Source organism: Bombus vosnesenskii, unplaced genomic scaffold, assembly GCF_011952255.1.
Source record: "Bombus vosnesenskii isolate JDL3184/JDL3185 unplaced genomic scaffold, Bvos_JDL3184-5_v1.1 scf7180000013265, whole genome shotgun sequence".
NCBI lineage: Eukaryota > Metazoa > Arthropoda > Insecta > Hymenoptera > Apidae > Bombus > Bombus vosnesenskii.
In genome coordinates, this window is record NW_022882925.1 from 4,641,886 (window position 1) to 4,658,379 (window position 16,494).

General features: G+C 29.1%; 2 protein-coding genes across 7 annotated transcripts; one reads left to right on the forward strand and one right to left on the reverse strand.

Annotated features, from left to right (window-relative positions):
- Window positions 1-1,728: 1,728 nt before the first annotated feature.
- LOC117243447 (abscission/NoCut checkpoint regulator) lies at window positions 1,729-4,529 on the reverse strand. Its single transcript, XM_033510954.1, has 6 exons — window positions 4,157-4,529; window positions 3,786-3,982; window positions 3,272-3,500; window positions 3,035-3,190; window positions 2,827-2,964; window positions 1,729-2,759 (listed from the first exon to the last, which is right to left on the reverse strand). Exons 1-6 carry the CDS (start codon window positions 4,202-4,204, stop codon window positions 2,571-2,573), a joined length of 957 nt encoding a protein of 318 aa, XP_033366845.1. The 5' UTR covers window positions 4,205-4,529; the 3' UTR covers window positions 1,729-2,570.
- Window positions 4,530-9,021: 4,492 nt separating this feature from the next.
- Window positions 9,022-16,454, forward strand: LOC117241804 (nuclear distribution protein nudE-like 1). Of its 6 annotated transcripts, none has more exons than XR_004495121.1 (9): window positions 9,022-9,469; window positions 9,882-10,063; window positions 10,505-10,795; window positions 10,887-11,023; window positions 11,089-11,274; window positions 11,807-11,946; window positions 12,239-12,413; window positions 12,617-12,687; window positions 14,947-15,005. XR_004495121.1 is itself a non-coding variant. In XM_033507966.1 (8 exons), exons 2-8 carry the CDS (start codon window positions 9,978-9,980, stop codon window positions 15,002-15,004), a joined length of 969 nt encoding a protein of 322 aa, XP_033363857.1. In that variant the 5' UTR covers window positions 9,192-9,469; window positions 9,882-9,977; the 3' UTR covers window positions 15,005-16,454. The 6 variants fall into 6 exon arrangements, 1 of the variants encoding a protein (XP_033363857.1); XR_004495122.1 differs by having other exon boundaries at window positions 9,022-9,275; XR_004495123.1 differs by having other exon boundaries at window positions 9,022-9,211.
- Window positions 16,455-16,494: the final 40 nt, after the last annotated feature.

The following is a 16,494-nucleotide window of genomic DNA, read 5'->3' on the forward strand; positions in this document are numbered from 1 at the left end:
TTTTAATGGTATATAGTTAGACATATTAGTATCTCCAAAAATTATTAAAGATACATTGCTTAAAAAAAAATTGCATAAATGGTTTTAGATTTAATGTATACATGTATAATAGATTATTACAAGCAATTACAAGTAAAAAATACTTAATAGCTAATACTTACTATCTACAGTAGTACTTACTATAAGTAAGAATATCATTGATAACATTAACTTTTGTATTGCAAATGCAATTTTTATAACTTTGCTTTTAGAAATATTTAAATATGTATCATGTATCTCAGTACAAGAAAAAATGGACTTCTACCATTAAAAAAAGAAAGAAAAACCAGTTTTTCTATAAAAGTTTGTATAAAACGATTTTAGAAAATTTTTTATTACAATACGAATAAATCATTTAGTTATCAAACAAAATATTTAATATTGTAATAATTAAATACAAACGAAATAATAGAATTAATGAGAAAAATTAGAAATATAATGAACAAAAACTAAAATGTAAATGTAGGTTGACAATATTGATTTGTAAAATGATTTTGCTAAAAGTTTTGCAAGAGAACTGGTAAATATCGAATTCGGAACAGAGTTTGGCTTGTGCCCAATGTAATAAACCGAAGCAAAAATTTCACTACGTAAAAGATCATTTTCGAAAAATTTTGGGAATACTTGAAATGCTTTTAATCCTATTTTTGCTACTATATGGGGGCAAAGATAAAATGTTCACTTGGACTACCAAATCGACGACAAAGAAATTCTAAATTGAAGAATCCGTATTGTCTCTTACATAAAAAGAAGTCATTTACCATCTGTATATGTGCATATTCACAAAACTCATATAAAAATGACGATGTGTCTGAAAAATGTGAATATATATGCTCAACCTAAACAAAGGTAAAAAATTATTTAAAATGAGATATTTTTTTCGAAGAACGCAGCTTTTGTAGCGAAAGTTCTGGTACCAACGACCTGCTAACAACAACATCCACTACATGTATACGCTTTTTCATTGCCAAATTCCTGAGAATTGTTTGAAGTTGTAAAATTTCCTTAAAATATTGCAACCATAAGCAAAATATTAGCCGCAAGCTTAAAAGGGAAATTGTTCAGGAAAAATTGGTACATAATACTTTTTATAATTGCAAGAATCATAAAAGAAATAATAAGGGAAGTTATAAAAAATGAGACAGCTTTTTTACTACTCAGGAAATTTAAAATTATAGATTAGGTTATTTTTCATTTGTTAAGAAATGGCGCAGATGGATTTTCAAATTTGTCGCTTTATTAAATCCATGTTTAAGTATGAAGTGAATAAAAAATAACGATCACTTTAATGATTTCCTCTTATTTTTATTAAAATTCTTCAGTACACTTAAAAAGATAATATAAAATAATATATAGAAAGACTCGGTATATACTTTAAATCATTTTTTATTTTTAATAGAATGAAGTATTCAATACTATATAAAAAGAGCATGAATTACAAATAGCAAAAAATTACCAATTTTCATAAAGCTGCATACAAATATAAATTTTAAAAAACATTGTTCATATCAATTTCTTACAATTATACAATTAAGTTTATTTGACTTAAAAATATCAAGCCGTTTTAATTAATTATTCATGACAATTTTTAAATAATAAGAATTTAAAGAAGAAAAAATATTTAAAGATAGATTACACTGTTAAACAAACTGGACGGAAAGAAGAACAAATGGTTTCTTCGTTAGTAACCGAACGTGGTTGAAATCTTGGCACGATAGATGCGTACATGTCATCTAAAAATAGCAGGCCTGCTTAGACTTTGAGAAAAGAAAGTTTTTGCGCCGCGACACAGACCACCTTCGGGAAATCCCCGTGAGGATGTCAGTAAGCGTCTTTACTGACATCTAGTCTGGATCGGTGAGTTCACTTTGGCATTTAAACCAAAAAGATAATATTCTTAGAATAAGCAGAAAGAATTGTAACAAGCTACTAAAACAAATTCCAATCTAGAATGAATCACTATCCTATATAGAAAGTTCAAACATTTTTAAACATCGAGAGATCGATTAATATGTATAATATTGAGAATTAATGAATTTAAATATCGACAGCAAGCTATAAATCTAATTGAAGTCCATGTATTTATTTACTCAACAACTTTGTTTGTGGTGAAATTAATAAAGGAAGAGTTCGCTATATGAACAAATAATTTGTTGTTCTTGAAGATTAATTTGTTTTTTAGCAAAAGCGTGAATATCTGTTATCAAATCTGTCAAACTGAGATTGTTATAAAATTATTTACTATGAAAGTAGATGTAATGCAACAATAATTTTTAATGACACGCATTAATACAATCACAATCTTGGCTTTAAACTTACAGCTTACTATAATTATGTATTATTTATTTTATGTGTAAGTGTACTTTGCGAGGAATGCTTCTATTTAAATGACAGTATTCCGTTATCAAAATCGCAGGTGACGATGCTGGTTATAAGTATTGTTTGTAAAAATTATACAGAAAGTGTTTTTAGCAATGAAACTATACGTGAATCATTGCGAAGCGTTTCTCTAAAGTTTCTAACTATCCCATTTAAAATTGATTGCGTCTTGTTGCTGGTTCTCTTTTGTGCATTTTCAGCTCCAAATCATCGTGATTATCTTCAAAGCATACAGGACAATATAGATCGCCGTGACAACCTAAACACCGCTGTAAATCTTTAGTTTGTTCACACATTACGCAGCTAGGTTTTTCATCTTCGTCATCAGTATGTTTTGCCTCCTGTTTGTTAAATTTTAATCAGAACACTGTATGTACATATTTATCCATAAAAATCAGTTTCACATACCTCGAGTTCCATTTCTTCCAATTCATCCTCTTCTAAGTCTTTCTCATATTTTTTCTCCAATTCTGCTTCTGCCAAAGCTTTCCCAATTAATTTCTTTGTTACGTGTTTCTCATCATCATTGTCATCATTAGCTGAATGCTAAAACAACAGAAATTTGCTTATACTATTGTTCATCGTACAAACTTATTGCTTATTATTGATTTTATACTTCTATAGGTTTTTCACTAATGCCTTGTAGTGATCTTAGCCTCGCTTGAATTTCGCTAACCGAATCGCTGCCCGAGGATAGTTCCAATTGATTCAAATATTCCTGTATTAAATCGTCTGTTTTCTGTTGGTCTGTTCTGGTATCTACTTGCTGCATCTACAAAGAATAATACATTTGTTTCGATTATACTTAGAACACAATAATTTTATGGTATTCTTTTATTACATATTAACGTACATTTATTCTGTGCTGCCTAACATCTGGGTCTTCATCCTTTAGCAATGCTAATCTCCGTTTTATCTCATCTACACTTAAAGCTGTAGTTTTGTCTTCCTCCTTCAATTTTCTTAATCTTTCAACTATCTCTTGATCAGCTGGTTCTAACCCAGTTTTAAATCTATCCCAATGATTTGTATGTTTGTACATTACAATAGGAGGCTTCACAGGGTTCTCCAACAAGTCCAGTCTATATGAATCAAGCATATTACATTATTTTACTTATAATTATTCACAAAAGTATTTGAATACTTGCAGAAATTTATAAATATATATATTATACATCTTATACATATTGGTTATTATATATTTAATTATATATGTTTGACCAATATAATCATGACAGTAATGTCTTGTTACAATTATAATGGAATTTTAAAATGTTTTATCAAACATATGTAATATATACATAAAAGTTTTCTATGGTAACTGTAATTACAAATATTTTCATGCTTATCTTTGAAGAATATATTACTTTTTTGTAATGTCCACTGGAGCCATTGGTTCTTCGTGGCCATTCATTTCGATATTATTATTAAAGCTTGAGGTACTTGTAAAATTATATTTATTAAAGCAACGTCCACAGACCTTTTTCACCCCTTTATCTGGAATATTACATTTATATTTGAGGCACTTACTGCAACATGAAAAACCACAGCCGGGGCAAGCAACCTAAGTAATATCAGAACAATGAAACATAATGGAAAGAAAAGTTAAAAGCTATTCTAATTTCTGATAATCAGATTAAACTAACTAAAAAAGCTATGTGCAAGAAATGATGTGATGATATGGTACAACTTAACCTATAAATTGCAAGCGATTCTATTAATAAAAATGATAACTTACTTCTCTTGTAAAGAAGGAAAATTTCGTTTGACAAATATTACAAGACATACTGAATCTATTTTTCAAACTTTAATACGTTGTCATCACAAATGTGACAGAAAATTATTCAACATATTTTATCTTTGAAAATTTCTGACGTACAAACGTTCGAGTTAACAGGAATCGATTACAGTACCAAATTCGAAACTGGATAAGAGAAAGAGAATATATGCTTCATTTTAAACAAAATTATTGTCAAATATTTTATCTCAATTAATTACATATCATATTGTTAAACAATAAAAGTAATAGATAAAGAAATAAGTTTTTGAAATAATGAACATAGGAAAAGAAATTTTTATTTCAGAAATATCTGATGTCACTATCTTACAGTTCTTCAAGTTGTATCATGCTAATGCCTAACTTCAATCATATTAAATGAATGAAAACCACCAAAGTGTTTAAATCTACATTTCACTATTGTTCTTAAGGTTAAACTTTTGGGAACCAAAAATTATTGACATTATTTCTGCAGCCTTGGAATACTTGACGTACAGAATTCGAGAATACTTATAACAATATATAACTAATGTATTATACTGAGTACATTGTTTATCATCATTTTCATTTTCTTTTCCATGTTCTAATTTTGTTTCATTTTTAACGATTAACTATTGTTTAACTGACTTTGATCGATATTATAAGCTGCAATTATTATTTAAAGGCAGCAAATACAATAATCTGTCCACTAGGCTTAGTTAGTCGATAAGTTAGTTCTCTGCAAAATAAATTATTGTTCTAAATCAACAGCTCTTACCGCTTTTCCTTTTCCATTTTAGTTAACGATACCTAAACTAATTATTAAACGATATCTTTTAAAATAGTGTTATACTATTACTTATATTATTATTATATAGTTAATAACTATCCTTTTTCAGACATATGATAGGTAAAACTTAACAACTTTCCTTGAAAATAAGAAGAAAATGACCTTATCTTTTATAATGTAAGTGATTTCTAGTTCCTTTAAAACTTTTTAATTAATTCAGCTGCGTTTTCCTCTCTGTACAAGAAAAGAAAAAGATTTATAAGTATTCCCAACTTTAATTAATGAATTTGTTAACAAATCTGATGACATAATACAGATAATTTGCATCTTTAAAGCTGCCGTCGATTATAACAACTAACATTATTGCAACACAATTAATGGCAATATGTTTGTGCATAACGTTTATGAGATATTTGTTTGTTAATTACTGGAAAATTAGAAAAGCTAGTAATCGCGAAAATATTGTAGAATCGCAATACTCTTGTTACTGGTGTATTATAAAAAGATCTTCATAAACGTTCAATAAAAGTTAATCAAGTGATTAATTAATTAACAGCCTGCACAGTATTTCTAAAATTACCGATACCAATCCTTTAATGAAGAGTGTCGTACGAGGGACTATAACGCAACCTATTATACCTGTTTAAGATTAGATTAGTTGTAAGTTTGAATAATTCATCTGTCCTAGTCCTACACTGCCTATCTCTCCTACTATCGTTCATTTCATCTATCCTCGTCACACATTGATGCTTTCCTTATTCCACTCGGGCCTTACTCTGTCCTTGTCGCAGAATGATGCTTTTCTTGTCTACGAACGTCTAATATATCGCCATCTACTGCTGGATACACCAAGTTACGGTTCCTACCGCTCGTGCTAGATGGCAGCACATAGATTGGTGTAGCAAGGAAAGCATCAGTGCAAGAACAGAGTAGGGCGTGAGTGGAACAAGGAAGACATCAATGTGCGACAAGGACAGATGATGGAAACAACAATAGAAAGAAAGATGGACAGTTTGCAACAAAGACAGACGATACAGACGATAGTAGAAAGAACGAGTGACAGTGTGCGACAAGGACGGACGATATGAACGACAATAGAAGAGATAAATAGTGTGAGACTAGGGCAGATGAATTGTTCAAACTTACAACTAATTTAAGGCTATTTTTTAAGAGTTGGTAGTTCTAGAAATGCTGAGCAGACTATTAAATAATTAATCACTTGATTAACTTTCATTGAACGTGTATTAAAGTCTTTTTATAATATACATACTATATAAAAGTTAAAATTTAATAATATTTTCGCGACTATTAATCTATCTTACCTAACTAATGTTATAAGCGTGTAATACAATATATTTGTTAACTGATCCTTATAAACTATTTATATAAACTTTAATTTATTCTTTTACATTTAATTTCTACATGGTAATATAATACCAACAATGTATTTTATAAAATATTTATTGTATGTATGTATATGTATAACATTTATTTTGTATATAAAATATATACAAGTGTATAACGTATATGAAACAAAATATATGAAACAATATGCGGGACGTTTTTCGTTTTCTTGTCTTTGACGAGAAATTCGTATAATTTGATGAAAATTTGATGAAACAGAATAAATTATTATTTTAAATAAGCAGCGCTAACTGTTTCCCCCTTCCCATTATGGTTAATGATCTTTGAACTAATTGTTACAAATTTTCTTTTAAAATAGTATTATATTATTATTTATACTGTTATTATATAATTATTTATTACCAATTTTTAAGATGTTTCAAATGAAACTTATCAGCTCTTCTTTAAGACTTTAAAATAAGATGATTATCTTTTATAATGTAAGTAACTTTTAGTTTGTCTAAAATTTGTTAAATTCATCTTTATTTTTATTTCAAGATAACAAGAAGATTTATAGCTATTCGTAACTTCAATTGAAGAATTACTTAATAAAATTCATGATGATACAAAAAGCTACTTTTATTTTTAAAGGTGTTACCAGTAATGTATAACTAATTGAGTTGGAATAGGACGCACTTAGAGGAAATAGAGAGACTATTCTTGGAATACTTTTTGGTTAAACATTTGGCCTTTAACATTTGGTAATTAGCTTGGATAATTACTACTTAAGAAAATTAGCAGAAAGGATTATTAAGGTCAAAGGCAATAAGAAGGTAAAGGACTTTCCGCAATTATTTAACATATATCAATTATTTAATTATTATAATTATCAAATATGTAGTATATACATAAAACTTTATTTCTGCATTGTTCCCAAGAATGGCGTTCGTATCGTCTGACCACGTCTCACCATCCTTATCGCATATTTCACCCCCTTTGCCTAAGTGGTGTATATATATATGTCGGAAAGGGAAGAACACCGGAACACCTAGAACTTGGGATAGTCCAGCAACAGTGTACTCCAGGGTATACTATAACTGTAGTCAAACGATGGCAGTTAGCTAATCCGATTGTAATCGTTCGAGACTGGTGATAGTGAGCTTTGGCTCGGGGCGACAGCCCGTCGCCCAACGTAGCCGCGGTCGACGGGACGGGCGCTTTGTCTAGCAAAGGTATAGAGCGATAGTATGACCCCCATTACAGAAAGTACCGGGCAGTAAAACATTCCAACGAGTCCCTCAGACAATGAATACCCAAGGTTGAGGCACTTGCACGACACGAGTACCGCTAGCCCGAGGACCCGCCATAAAACCTGGGTATATATATATATATATATATGTCGGAGATGAAAGGACAACAGAGCCTTCCCTTTGGAATTTTGGGAAAATCCCTTTAATCTAGATTCTACCATAGCCGTCATTAGGCAATTGTCGTCATTCAATCCGATTGTATTTGTTCGAGATTTGTGATAATGAGCTTGGACTCCAGGCGACAACCAGTCGCCTGTCACGTAAAATTAAGGCTTAGGTTTTAAAGACACGAAGGTTGAGCCGTAGCACAACTTTATATTTCTTTTCTATCGAACTTTATTAAATAATACAACTTTATAAGCATAGTTTACGCGACTGATCTGAGAGATGTTGACTGATGAGAGTTTGTAATTTCAGTCCCGAGATGTTCTCGGATTATTACGGAGGAAAGCTCGGTGTGGGTATGCCCTTTCCCGTTAGGTAAATACCCGCTTTTCCCTCGTAATTTGTACGAACGTATAATGAACCTAAGGACTATTTCAAGGACCGTCCATAAACCAATAACACTTACAGAGTTAATAAACTAAAAGTTTAAGTTTATGGTGGGTCCTTAAGGTTATTGACGTCACACTTCCCGCTAGCAAATTTTCCCTCAAGGGCGGCTAGCATCCTTCTCTAATCGTCTCCCTCTAATATGGACGCTACATAGCGTCTTTACGCTCAGTGAACATTCTACGTTTTAACAAAGAGTTGGTTTAATAATACTTGTACCGTAGACAAGCAAGTTGAGTACAACTTGGGCTTTGGGAAAAGCGCATTTTGTTATCCCGCTGACCGCGGATTCGTTATTGAACCTAGGATCATTGTCATTAGCATCTCGAGTATCTAATTACCACGGTTACTTGTTAAATTCTGAAATAATCATATTTGCGCTAGTCAAGTTTTTATATGTGACTTTAGATTTCGTAAACTTTAATATTAGACAAAAATAGAACCTTTAGAATAGGTACAGCGAGTTTCTCCTCATTCTTTTATTTCTATTCTTCTTTACCAATCTTTTTTACAAAATATTAACTTCAAATTTTCTTTTTATCTCATTTTGGATTTAAAACATACCACTTTTTTTAAAAACTGCCACTCTGTATTTTTTCAGCGCCACTATATCGAATACATTCGTATCTTGTAACCTGTTACCTCGCGAACGCCACCTCACTACGTCGTAGTCGTGTGAATGTGATCGAACGAATCGAACGCATCGAACCCGTGGTGGAAAGTAGATACACCACAATTGTTTCTTTTTCTATCTACTATCTCTATGTTGCGATTGTCAATGTAAACTTTTCCACGTTTTCTTCACTTACGAAATCTCCGATTCACTGGAAACACAAATTCGGTCATAAATATAAATAGATAATGAAACTATAAATTCAGTTGTAAATGTAAATGGTGACTAAAGTGTTAATGATCGATCAACGATCGATCTATCAAATGATTCTGACACGATCTATTCACAGTGAACAACGAAGAACCGTGACAAGATCAATTATTATTTCTCTCTACCTTATCATCTCGACTTAGTGAGTCATAATTGTGGTAATGACATTTGTGTCACACGCGGCATACACTCTACATTTCACCTGCTAAACGCTTTCTCAAGGTCCCCGTATTTATATGTATGCATCTTGAGACAACTTCATTTAATGCGCCTACACATCATCGATGGTTGTACATTTTTTCATTTAGTTTCTTAGAGAATATCTCGTTCACTAGATTCAATTCGATCGCATCACAGCTTTATTTACACTGGACTGGACCATTTTCATTCGCCTTATCCCTCTCCCAACGATACACGTAAGTGTCCCTACACGATTTTCCATTTCTCACGCATTAATTTCAATCTCGTTCTTATTATGCGTAACACGACCCGCTGTTTAATCTTCTGAACTCTTTTTTGATTATTATGCGCGTCGTAGAATTGCATATAGCTGTTCTTTATCGTCTCGTGATCGTTATCTACTTGGTAATAATAGGTTAGTTTGACATCGCGTTCGAAGTGTGTAGATACGTAAGATACGCGTAGTAATAAAATATTTTTTCTCGAGCGAATGCAACTTTCACCGACATTGTCACTGTAATTCTTGTACGTTATTCAAAAGTTTAATTTATTTTGTGATTTGTATTTTTGACTGTAATATTTTTTGTATATGGATTTTTGGTATTTTAAGCCTATGTATGTGTAATGTAAATTTGTTTTATTGTATAGGATGCTATCGTCTCATTAATGAAATAGAAGGATTTAGAGCTGTGTTTAACATTCAAGGTTAATTAAGATATTGGACAAAATCAGAATATTGTTAAAATGATGGACATTGATCCACCACAGTTTGTGTCTAAAGATGATGAAGTTCAATATTGGATGGAACTTGCTCACCAGATACATAGAAGGTAAATTATTTTTACATTTCTGTGTATTAAAAATGCACTGTATTATTATATATTCATTGAAAACTATAGAATAAAATTATATATGTATGTATGTATATATGTATTATATATGATGAGTTGTTCAGAAGATACATTTAAAACTCCATGAATTTAAAAGTATAAAAAAGTGATGGTTACAAATATCGTTTTTTACAATTTACCTTACAATTCACTATTATTTATGTTACTTTTAGAACAAATAAATTTATGAAGATCAATAATTTGTTTTTTAAAAGTTAAACAGTTATTAAGAAATTAATAAACAATAAATTAGTTTGACTTCTCAGAGACTCGTATGCTTCTTCACAAATGCTTCTTCATAAATATTAATTTTATAAAAAAATTAGTCTCGTAGTTAGTCTTTGGTCAATACGTTTAATAAATCTTATTGTAATATTACAGGAAAGAGGATATAGAAAGAGAGTTGGAGGAATTTCAAGAAAATTCACAGCTCTTAGAGAAAGAACTGGAAGCATCCTTAGAACAAGCAGAAAAGAATAACAGGGAATTACGACAACGAAACACAAGACTAGCCACTGAAGTTGAACAATTAAGAACAAGATTAGATCAACAAACAGCAGACTGTGCAATGTTTCAAGGGAAAGCTCAGGACTTACAGACTCAACATGACCATTTATTAAAATACATAAGGGAATTAGAACAAAAAAATGACGACTTGGAAAGAGCTCATAGGTATTTGAAAATTAGATTGTTATTTTTACATCTGCTAAGTAAATGTAGAATATTTAATATAATATGTATTCTACTCATCTTAATTTTGTAGAATAAATAGGGTAACAGAGGAGGAGATCGAAGCCAAACTTAATTCTGCCATTGAAAAGAATGCTTTGTTAGAATCAGAACTTGACGAAAAGGAAGCTCTGAAAGTTATAGTACAGAGATTAATGGATGAAATTAGAGGTCGAATAACTAATTTATTCGGATAATTGATGATTAAATCGTTTCTAATAATTCATTCATTACAGATTTAAAACAGGAAATTCAAGTTCAAGAAAGGCATCAACCAGACAATGATAAGTCAGCTGATAGAGTTCGTAATCATGTTGATAGTAATAAACTTCAAGTCGAATTGGAAACACATATGTCGCCTAGTAGCCCAATAGTACCACAATCTATACCTCCAAATAATACAGCAACTTCGCCATTAAAAAGTAAGATCCATAATACTCTTCGTAAAACTAAGCGCATGTTTTGCTTTGGGCCTAAAAGCTGATCCTTATCATTATTAAGGATAATAATCAGCAAAAATAGTACTTATCTCTAACACGTTAAATGGATAACAGACAAAAAATTTTAATCTAATTAACTTTTTAATGTAATGTATATTTTTTGTAACCACTTGACATTTTTTTCTTTTATGATAACTGAATTTGCTTATTTATCGGTATTTAAGGTTGACTAAACAAAAGATTGGTCTAACATTTGTGCTTGATTAATATATCTTTATATGCTTTAATTAATTTCATCTTTCTGTATATATATCTATATATATGATATTGTTATCAATGAAATAAAAATTATTTTAACAAACTTGTTCTTTATTTTAGTTTTTAAATATTATACTTCAAATACATACTTTTTTTTGTACTGAATTATCATAGTATAGTATCTTTACTTCTTATTTTGATATCTTATCAGTGAGTGTCTGTAGTAATTTGTATCTTTTTTCCTGTTTGCAATTAGTTGGAAACAGAGTTGTAGGTGGTGTAACTGGAAACAACAACAATAATAATAATAATAATAATAATGTGAATTCGCCACTGGCACCATGCACAAGAATATTAGCAATGAATATGATTGGTGACCTTATGAGAAAAGTTGGTGTAAGTATAGTCATTATTTTTTATATATATATATTACAGTGCTTTTGTTTCAAAAGCGTTTTTGATGTACAAGAATAGCTTAAAGCATGGCTTGTGTATCTTTGAGTTTTAAACATTATATTTTAGTTGCCGTAAATATTGTGTTTTGCACTGGCAACTGTTTTAATTTGTATGGTTTATTTCCCTTTTGATTTTGTCTAAGCACCAGATTTATTTTATATGAAATACTTATAAGATTTTTTAATCATCAGTTGATGATACTGGTAGTGTGATGTAGCTGGTGTTTTGGTAGCTTGACAGGTGGATCTGCATGGACTGTAGAAGGGTAAAGTGCACTTGTCCGGGTGGGAAAAAAACAATTTCCACTACACCTACTGATTTACCATCCGTCCAGGTTCACATACCTACTCATTGTATACGGCAACAACCTAGATCAACCAAGTGCTGATCAAGTTTTGTGTGTACAGGTCTTTATTTGATTTCTTTTGCTTTCTATTATGTTTTTTCTGTACACATCACACACGGTTCCTTGCTTCCTGCTTTAATTGTCTCCCATGTAACTAGTATCACCAACTCTAAAAAGCCCTTAATATTTTGAATAAGGGTAAATAACGATATTTTTAAGAAGAATGATAATATTTCATTTAACAACAAATGTTTGATCATTTAGGCGTTGGAGAATAAGTTAAATACATGTCAAAATCCATCTCGAGAGGATCAAGCCGTTCGTGATCTTTACAGGTAACATTAGAACAATATTATAATTTTAAAACGTCATTGTTTTTATAATGTTATGCACTGCGTGTATTCAAAGCAAGAAATATCATGTATCAAACATCCGAGAATGAATGTTGAAAAAAATTAATAAGTGTTTTGTACGAATATTTTCTTTAATGAGGGGATTTAAAATGATATTGTTTAAAATGATACATGATAGTCGTACTAAATCAACTGTACTTATTATTAGCTTTATGTCTACTTTTAGTTACGTAGTGCTTCTTGTGAACATTTAATTTACGAATTTATAGATAATGATAGCTTTTCATGATCCCAATTCTGTAGCTTTTTAGTTGTTATAAATGTTCAAATTATTAAGAAGACTGCATCACACTTCGAACAGCTCGTTTTATTGCTTATGCTACTAATTAAAATGGAGCATCTTGTTGTTTTATGTCTGTATGTGTAAATCGTTCTGTATGTCTAGTTGTTAGTAATATCCTCAGATAAAGCGATCAAAATTAATGAATATGATATTAGAAAGTAAGCTAAATTTCAAGAGCTTTCATATTAATTTCATTTCCTTTAATATCATTTAATAATTCTTTCTGATTCCATAACTCAACATTATCGTTTATTATATGTTAATTTAAATGTATGTCTAATATAACAGGCTTACAATTAACTGTCTAGCTTTCCTTTGTGATTTAAAAAGTACAATATACTTTTATTGTAATCTGTTGAGATCTTAATAATCAGATTAAAAAAAAAAGCTTCAAGTAATTTTAGAGTATTTTAAAGTACATGTAATGTATTTGTAAAATACATTAAGTCAATTTAAAGTATGCTTCTTTATTTAATCCTGTATTTTTTTATAACAAATTATGAAAAATTTTAACATGGTTATTAAGATCTTTAATCAAATTAATGTCTATTTCAAATAGTTCCACATACGTACTAAATGTATGTAGAATATTTGTATGATATGTAAGACCAATAGAAGCACTTACTATTGTATACATACATGTTATAGATATACCAAAAATAATTTTTAAAGACCAAGATTTTCGAATTAATTGCATTACAGAATTTAGCTTCCAAAATTAAAGTCTATCTTTGTAAATTGAAATGAATGTGAGTTTTAGTAATGATCTTCTATTTTTAATTTTTTCATACATTATAAAATAAACGTAATTTAAGTATCCCTGATATTATTAAGTTCTTTCAAAAAAAATCTTTTCAAAAGCTACTAGATTTTAATAGAAGTAATTACTGAATTTTATATATCACCAACATGGAAATAAGTTAAAAAACTTAAATATTCCATAGTATATATATAGTTGTATATAGTAACTGTATATACTTCTTAAAAGTAACGATTTGTGCAATGAAATTAAAACATTTTTGTAGATTATAAGACGAACTGATGTAAAGTGTGTAACATCAATTATAATGACTAATTTGTTACTAAAATATCTTGTTTCTGAAAAAGTGTTAGTAAAAAATTGTGTGATATGTAAAAAATTCATGGCTCTAAAATCTACTAAAATTTTAATGTTGAATTGGAATAATACTCTTTGAAAATTCAGCTTTTAAATTGATGTCTATAGTTTATTCTTGTAATGTAAAACAAAGAAATATCAATTAACAAACTTTTTTGCATTCATAACATGTTGCCCTGCATGATATTTATGTATCATTTTCTTGTATTTCTTGTCAGTAATGTTCACAAATTGTATACAATAAAATTGACCAGAATATTTTTTATACCAAACTGCTTACATTATATTAAATCTGCACAATATAGAACTTACATCTCGTCTTTGTTTCATTCAAGTTATGTATTAACATCAAATATTTAATGTAAATAAGACACATCTTGAACACACATTTTGAAAAAAAGAAAGCGAGCCTCATTGAATTATTATTCAAGGTACCTTTCATACGCATGTTGTACAGTTTATGCACTATTCATAAACGGCATTCTATTCATATGCAGCATTTCTCAATCATTTGCTCCGCTTCTTCTCTCACCATTAGTTGTGTATAATTTAATTTATTAAACAAAATAATCAAAGAATGTTAGGTAAGACATAAGCAATTTAAAACAAAAAAGAAACATTTCTGAAGTATCTAAGTATTATATTGCATGAAATACTTTTAGAATAAGATTGGGAAATGCTGGTTTAAATAAACATATTTGTTTATTACACTTAAATGTTTATAAACAATGTTTCCAACCGTAAAGAGATAACGAAAGCATATTGGATTTTTTGTAATTAGGACTAGACGGCAAGTTCGAGGTTTTGCCTCTGGCAACAGCAACCACATTCGATTATAAACAACGGATAATATTACAATAATAAATTTATGCATTATATTCGTATGACTACTAATTCGTGTTATTTTAATTAAAAAAAATCTCACTCATTAATTTATTACAAATTTCTATAAGATACAAAGAAAACTATTTAATTTAATTATTTAATTGCCTTTTACATGAAGTTTGCAATTTTTGAGGATTACTTGTCTCTTTTTCATCACGGTTCAGAAGTATACTTGGTAATATTTTATGGAGGAAATTCGTAAATAAACATTCGAGATTGTAAGTATTAATATCATAATTTAATAAAATTCATCATTGTGATAAGTGATAATTCTAGATAATTATTACCATTACATTGTGTAGATATTCACAAATAATATTAAGGGAGAACACCAGTTATCTTTCAGATAAAATTTTGCAATTTGGAAAAGATTTTTATCAAAAGATTATTATATCGTAAAATTTATATTTGTTTCTTTATTACTTCACAAACAGACTATAAGAAATTTTAGTTTGAAAAATTCTTTTTGTCAGAATTACTAACATTTCATTGTAACAGTAACCAGAAAAAACTACCTATTCTGTATATTGTGTATTTTTAGAAGATCCATTATTTTTGTTATTATGTATTTTATATTATTATGTTTACATATTCGTATCTTGCCAATGCCTTCAACTTATGTTTGAATATGTGTTTTTTATGAAAATATTTAAATTTTCCAATTATGCAACTTTCTTAAATGTAATCTGTTTCTTATCATAAAAATAATGTTCTAGTTATTGAAAAAAGAAGTATATTTATAAAATTTTATCTGAAAAATAACTAGCAATCAAATTTTGCCTAAGTATCTTCCTTTAAATAAACAATTTGTGAGCTCCAGTTTTGAATGTATAGTTTCTAGCACAATTAAAACTTCAGCTATGTTAGAAATGATATTGTAACACTAGTGCAAAATTTAGCTTTTATGGAAGTTAGATATTTATATATATATATATATTTAGGTACTTATATACATATGTCTATTTTTTAATAACAAAAAGATATCCTCTTATGTCGTAAAATAATTCAATTTTATACTTTAAAATGTGTAAAAGCTATTTAATTATTTATTTCTGTATAATTATGTGCTTTAAGCCACTGTATAATTATAAATAGCTTCAAGTTCTGAGATATTTGTATGAAGTAGAATCATACTAATACAACTAAAAATTTAACGCATTCGATTATATTATCGGGTGAATCGAAAATTATTAATTTGTAGGTTTCGCTTAATATATAAAATAAAAATTGAGAAATGGAATATTATATTCAAATACAACAAATATTACCAATTTGCGCTAATTGACTGGGAACTGAATTTTCGAATGAGAAATTGTAACAAATTACGCAATATTTGTAATATAAATTTGTAAAAGTATAAAATGAAATATTTGTAAAATAAAAATATTGTAAACTATCTCTCAATTGATGTAGGATTAATGTTCCTAGAACCTAATCTATCTTA

Excerpts from the sequence above, each read along its gene's own strand:
- LOC117243447 (XM_033510954.1), bottom strand. The coding sequence starts at position 4,204 with ATGTCTTGTAATATTTGTCAAACGAAATTTTCCTTCTTTACAAGAGAA. Across the intron at positions 3,983-4,156 it reads TTTCCTTCTTTACAAGAGAA|GTTGCTTGCCCCGGCTGTGG; the intron begins GTAAGTTATCAT and ends GATATTACTTAG. Across the intron at positions 2,760-2,826 it reads TGGAAGAAATGGAACTCGAG|GAGGCAAAACATACTGATGA; the intron begins GTATGTGAAACT and ends TTTAACAAACAG.
- LOC117241804 (XM_033507966.1), top strand. The coding sequence starts at position 9,978 with ATGATGGACATTGATCCACCACAGTTTGTGTCTAAAGATGATGAAGTT. Across the intron at positions 10,796-10,886 it reads GACTTGGAAAGAGCTCATAG|AATAAATAGGGTAACAGAGG; the intron begins GTATTTGAAAAT and ends TTAATTTTGTAG. Across the intron at positions 12,688-14,946 it reads GCCGTTCGTGATCTTTACAG|GACTAGACGGCAAGTTCGAG; the intron begins GTAACATTAGAA and ends TTTTGTAATTAG.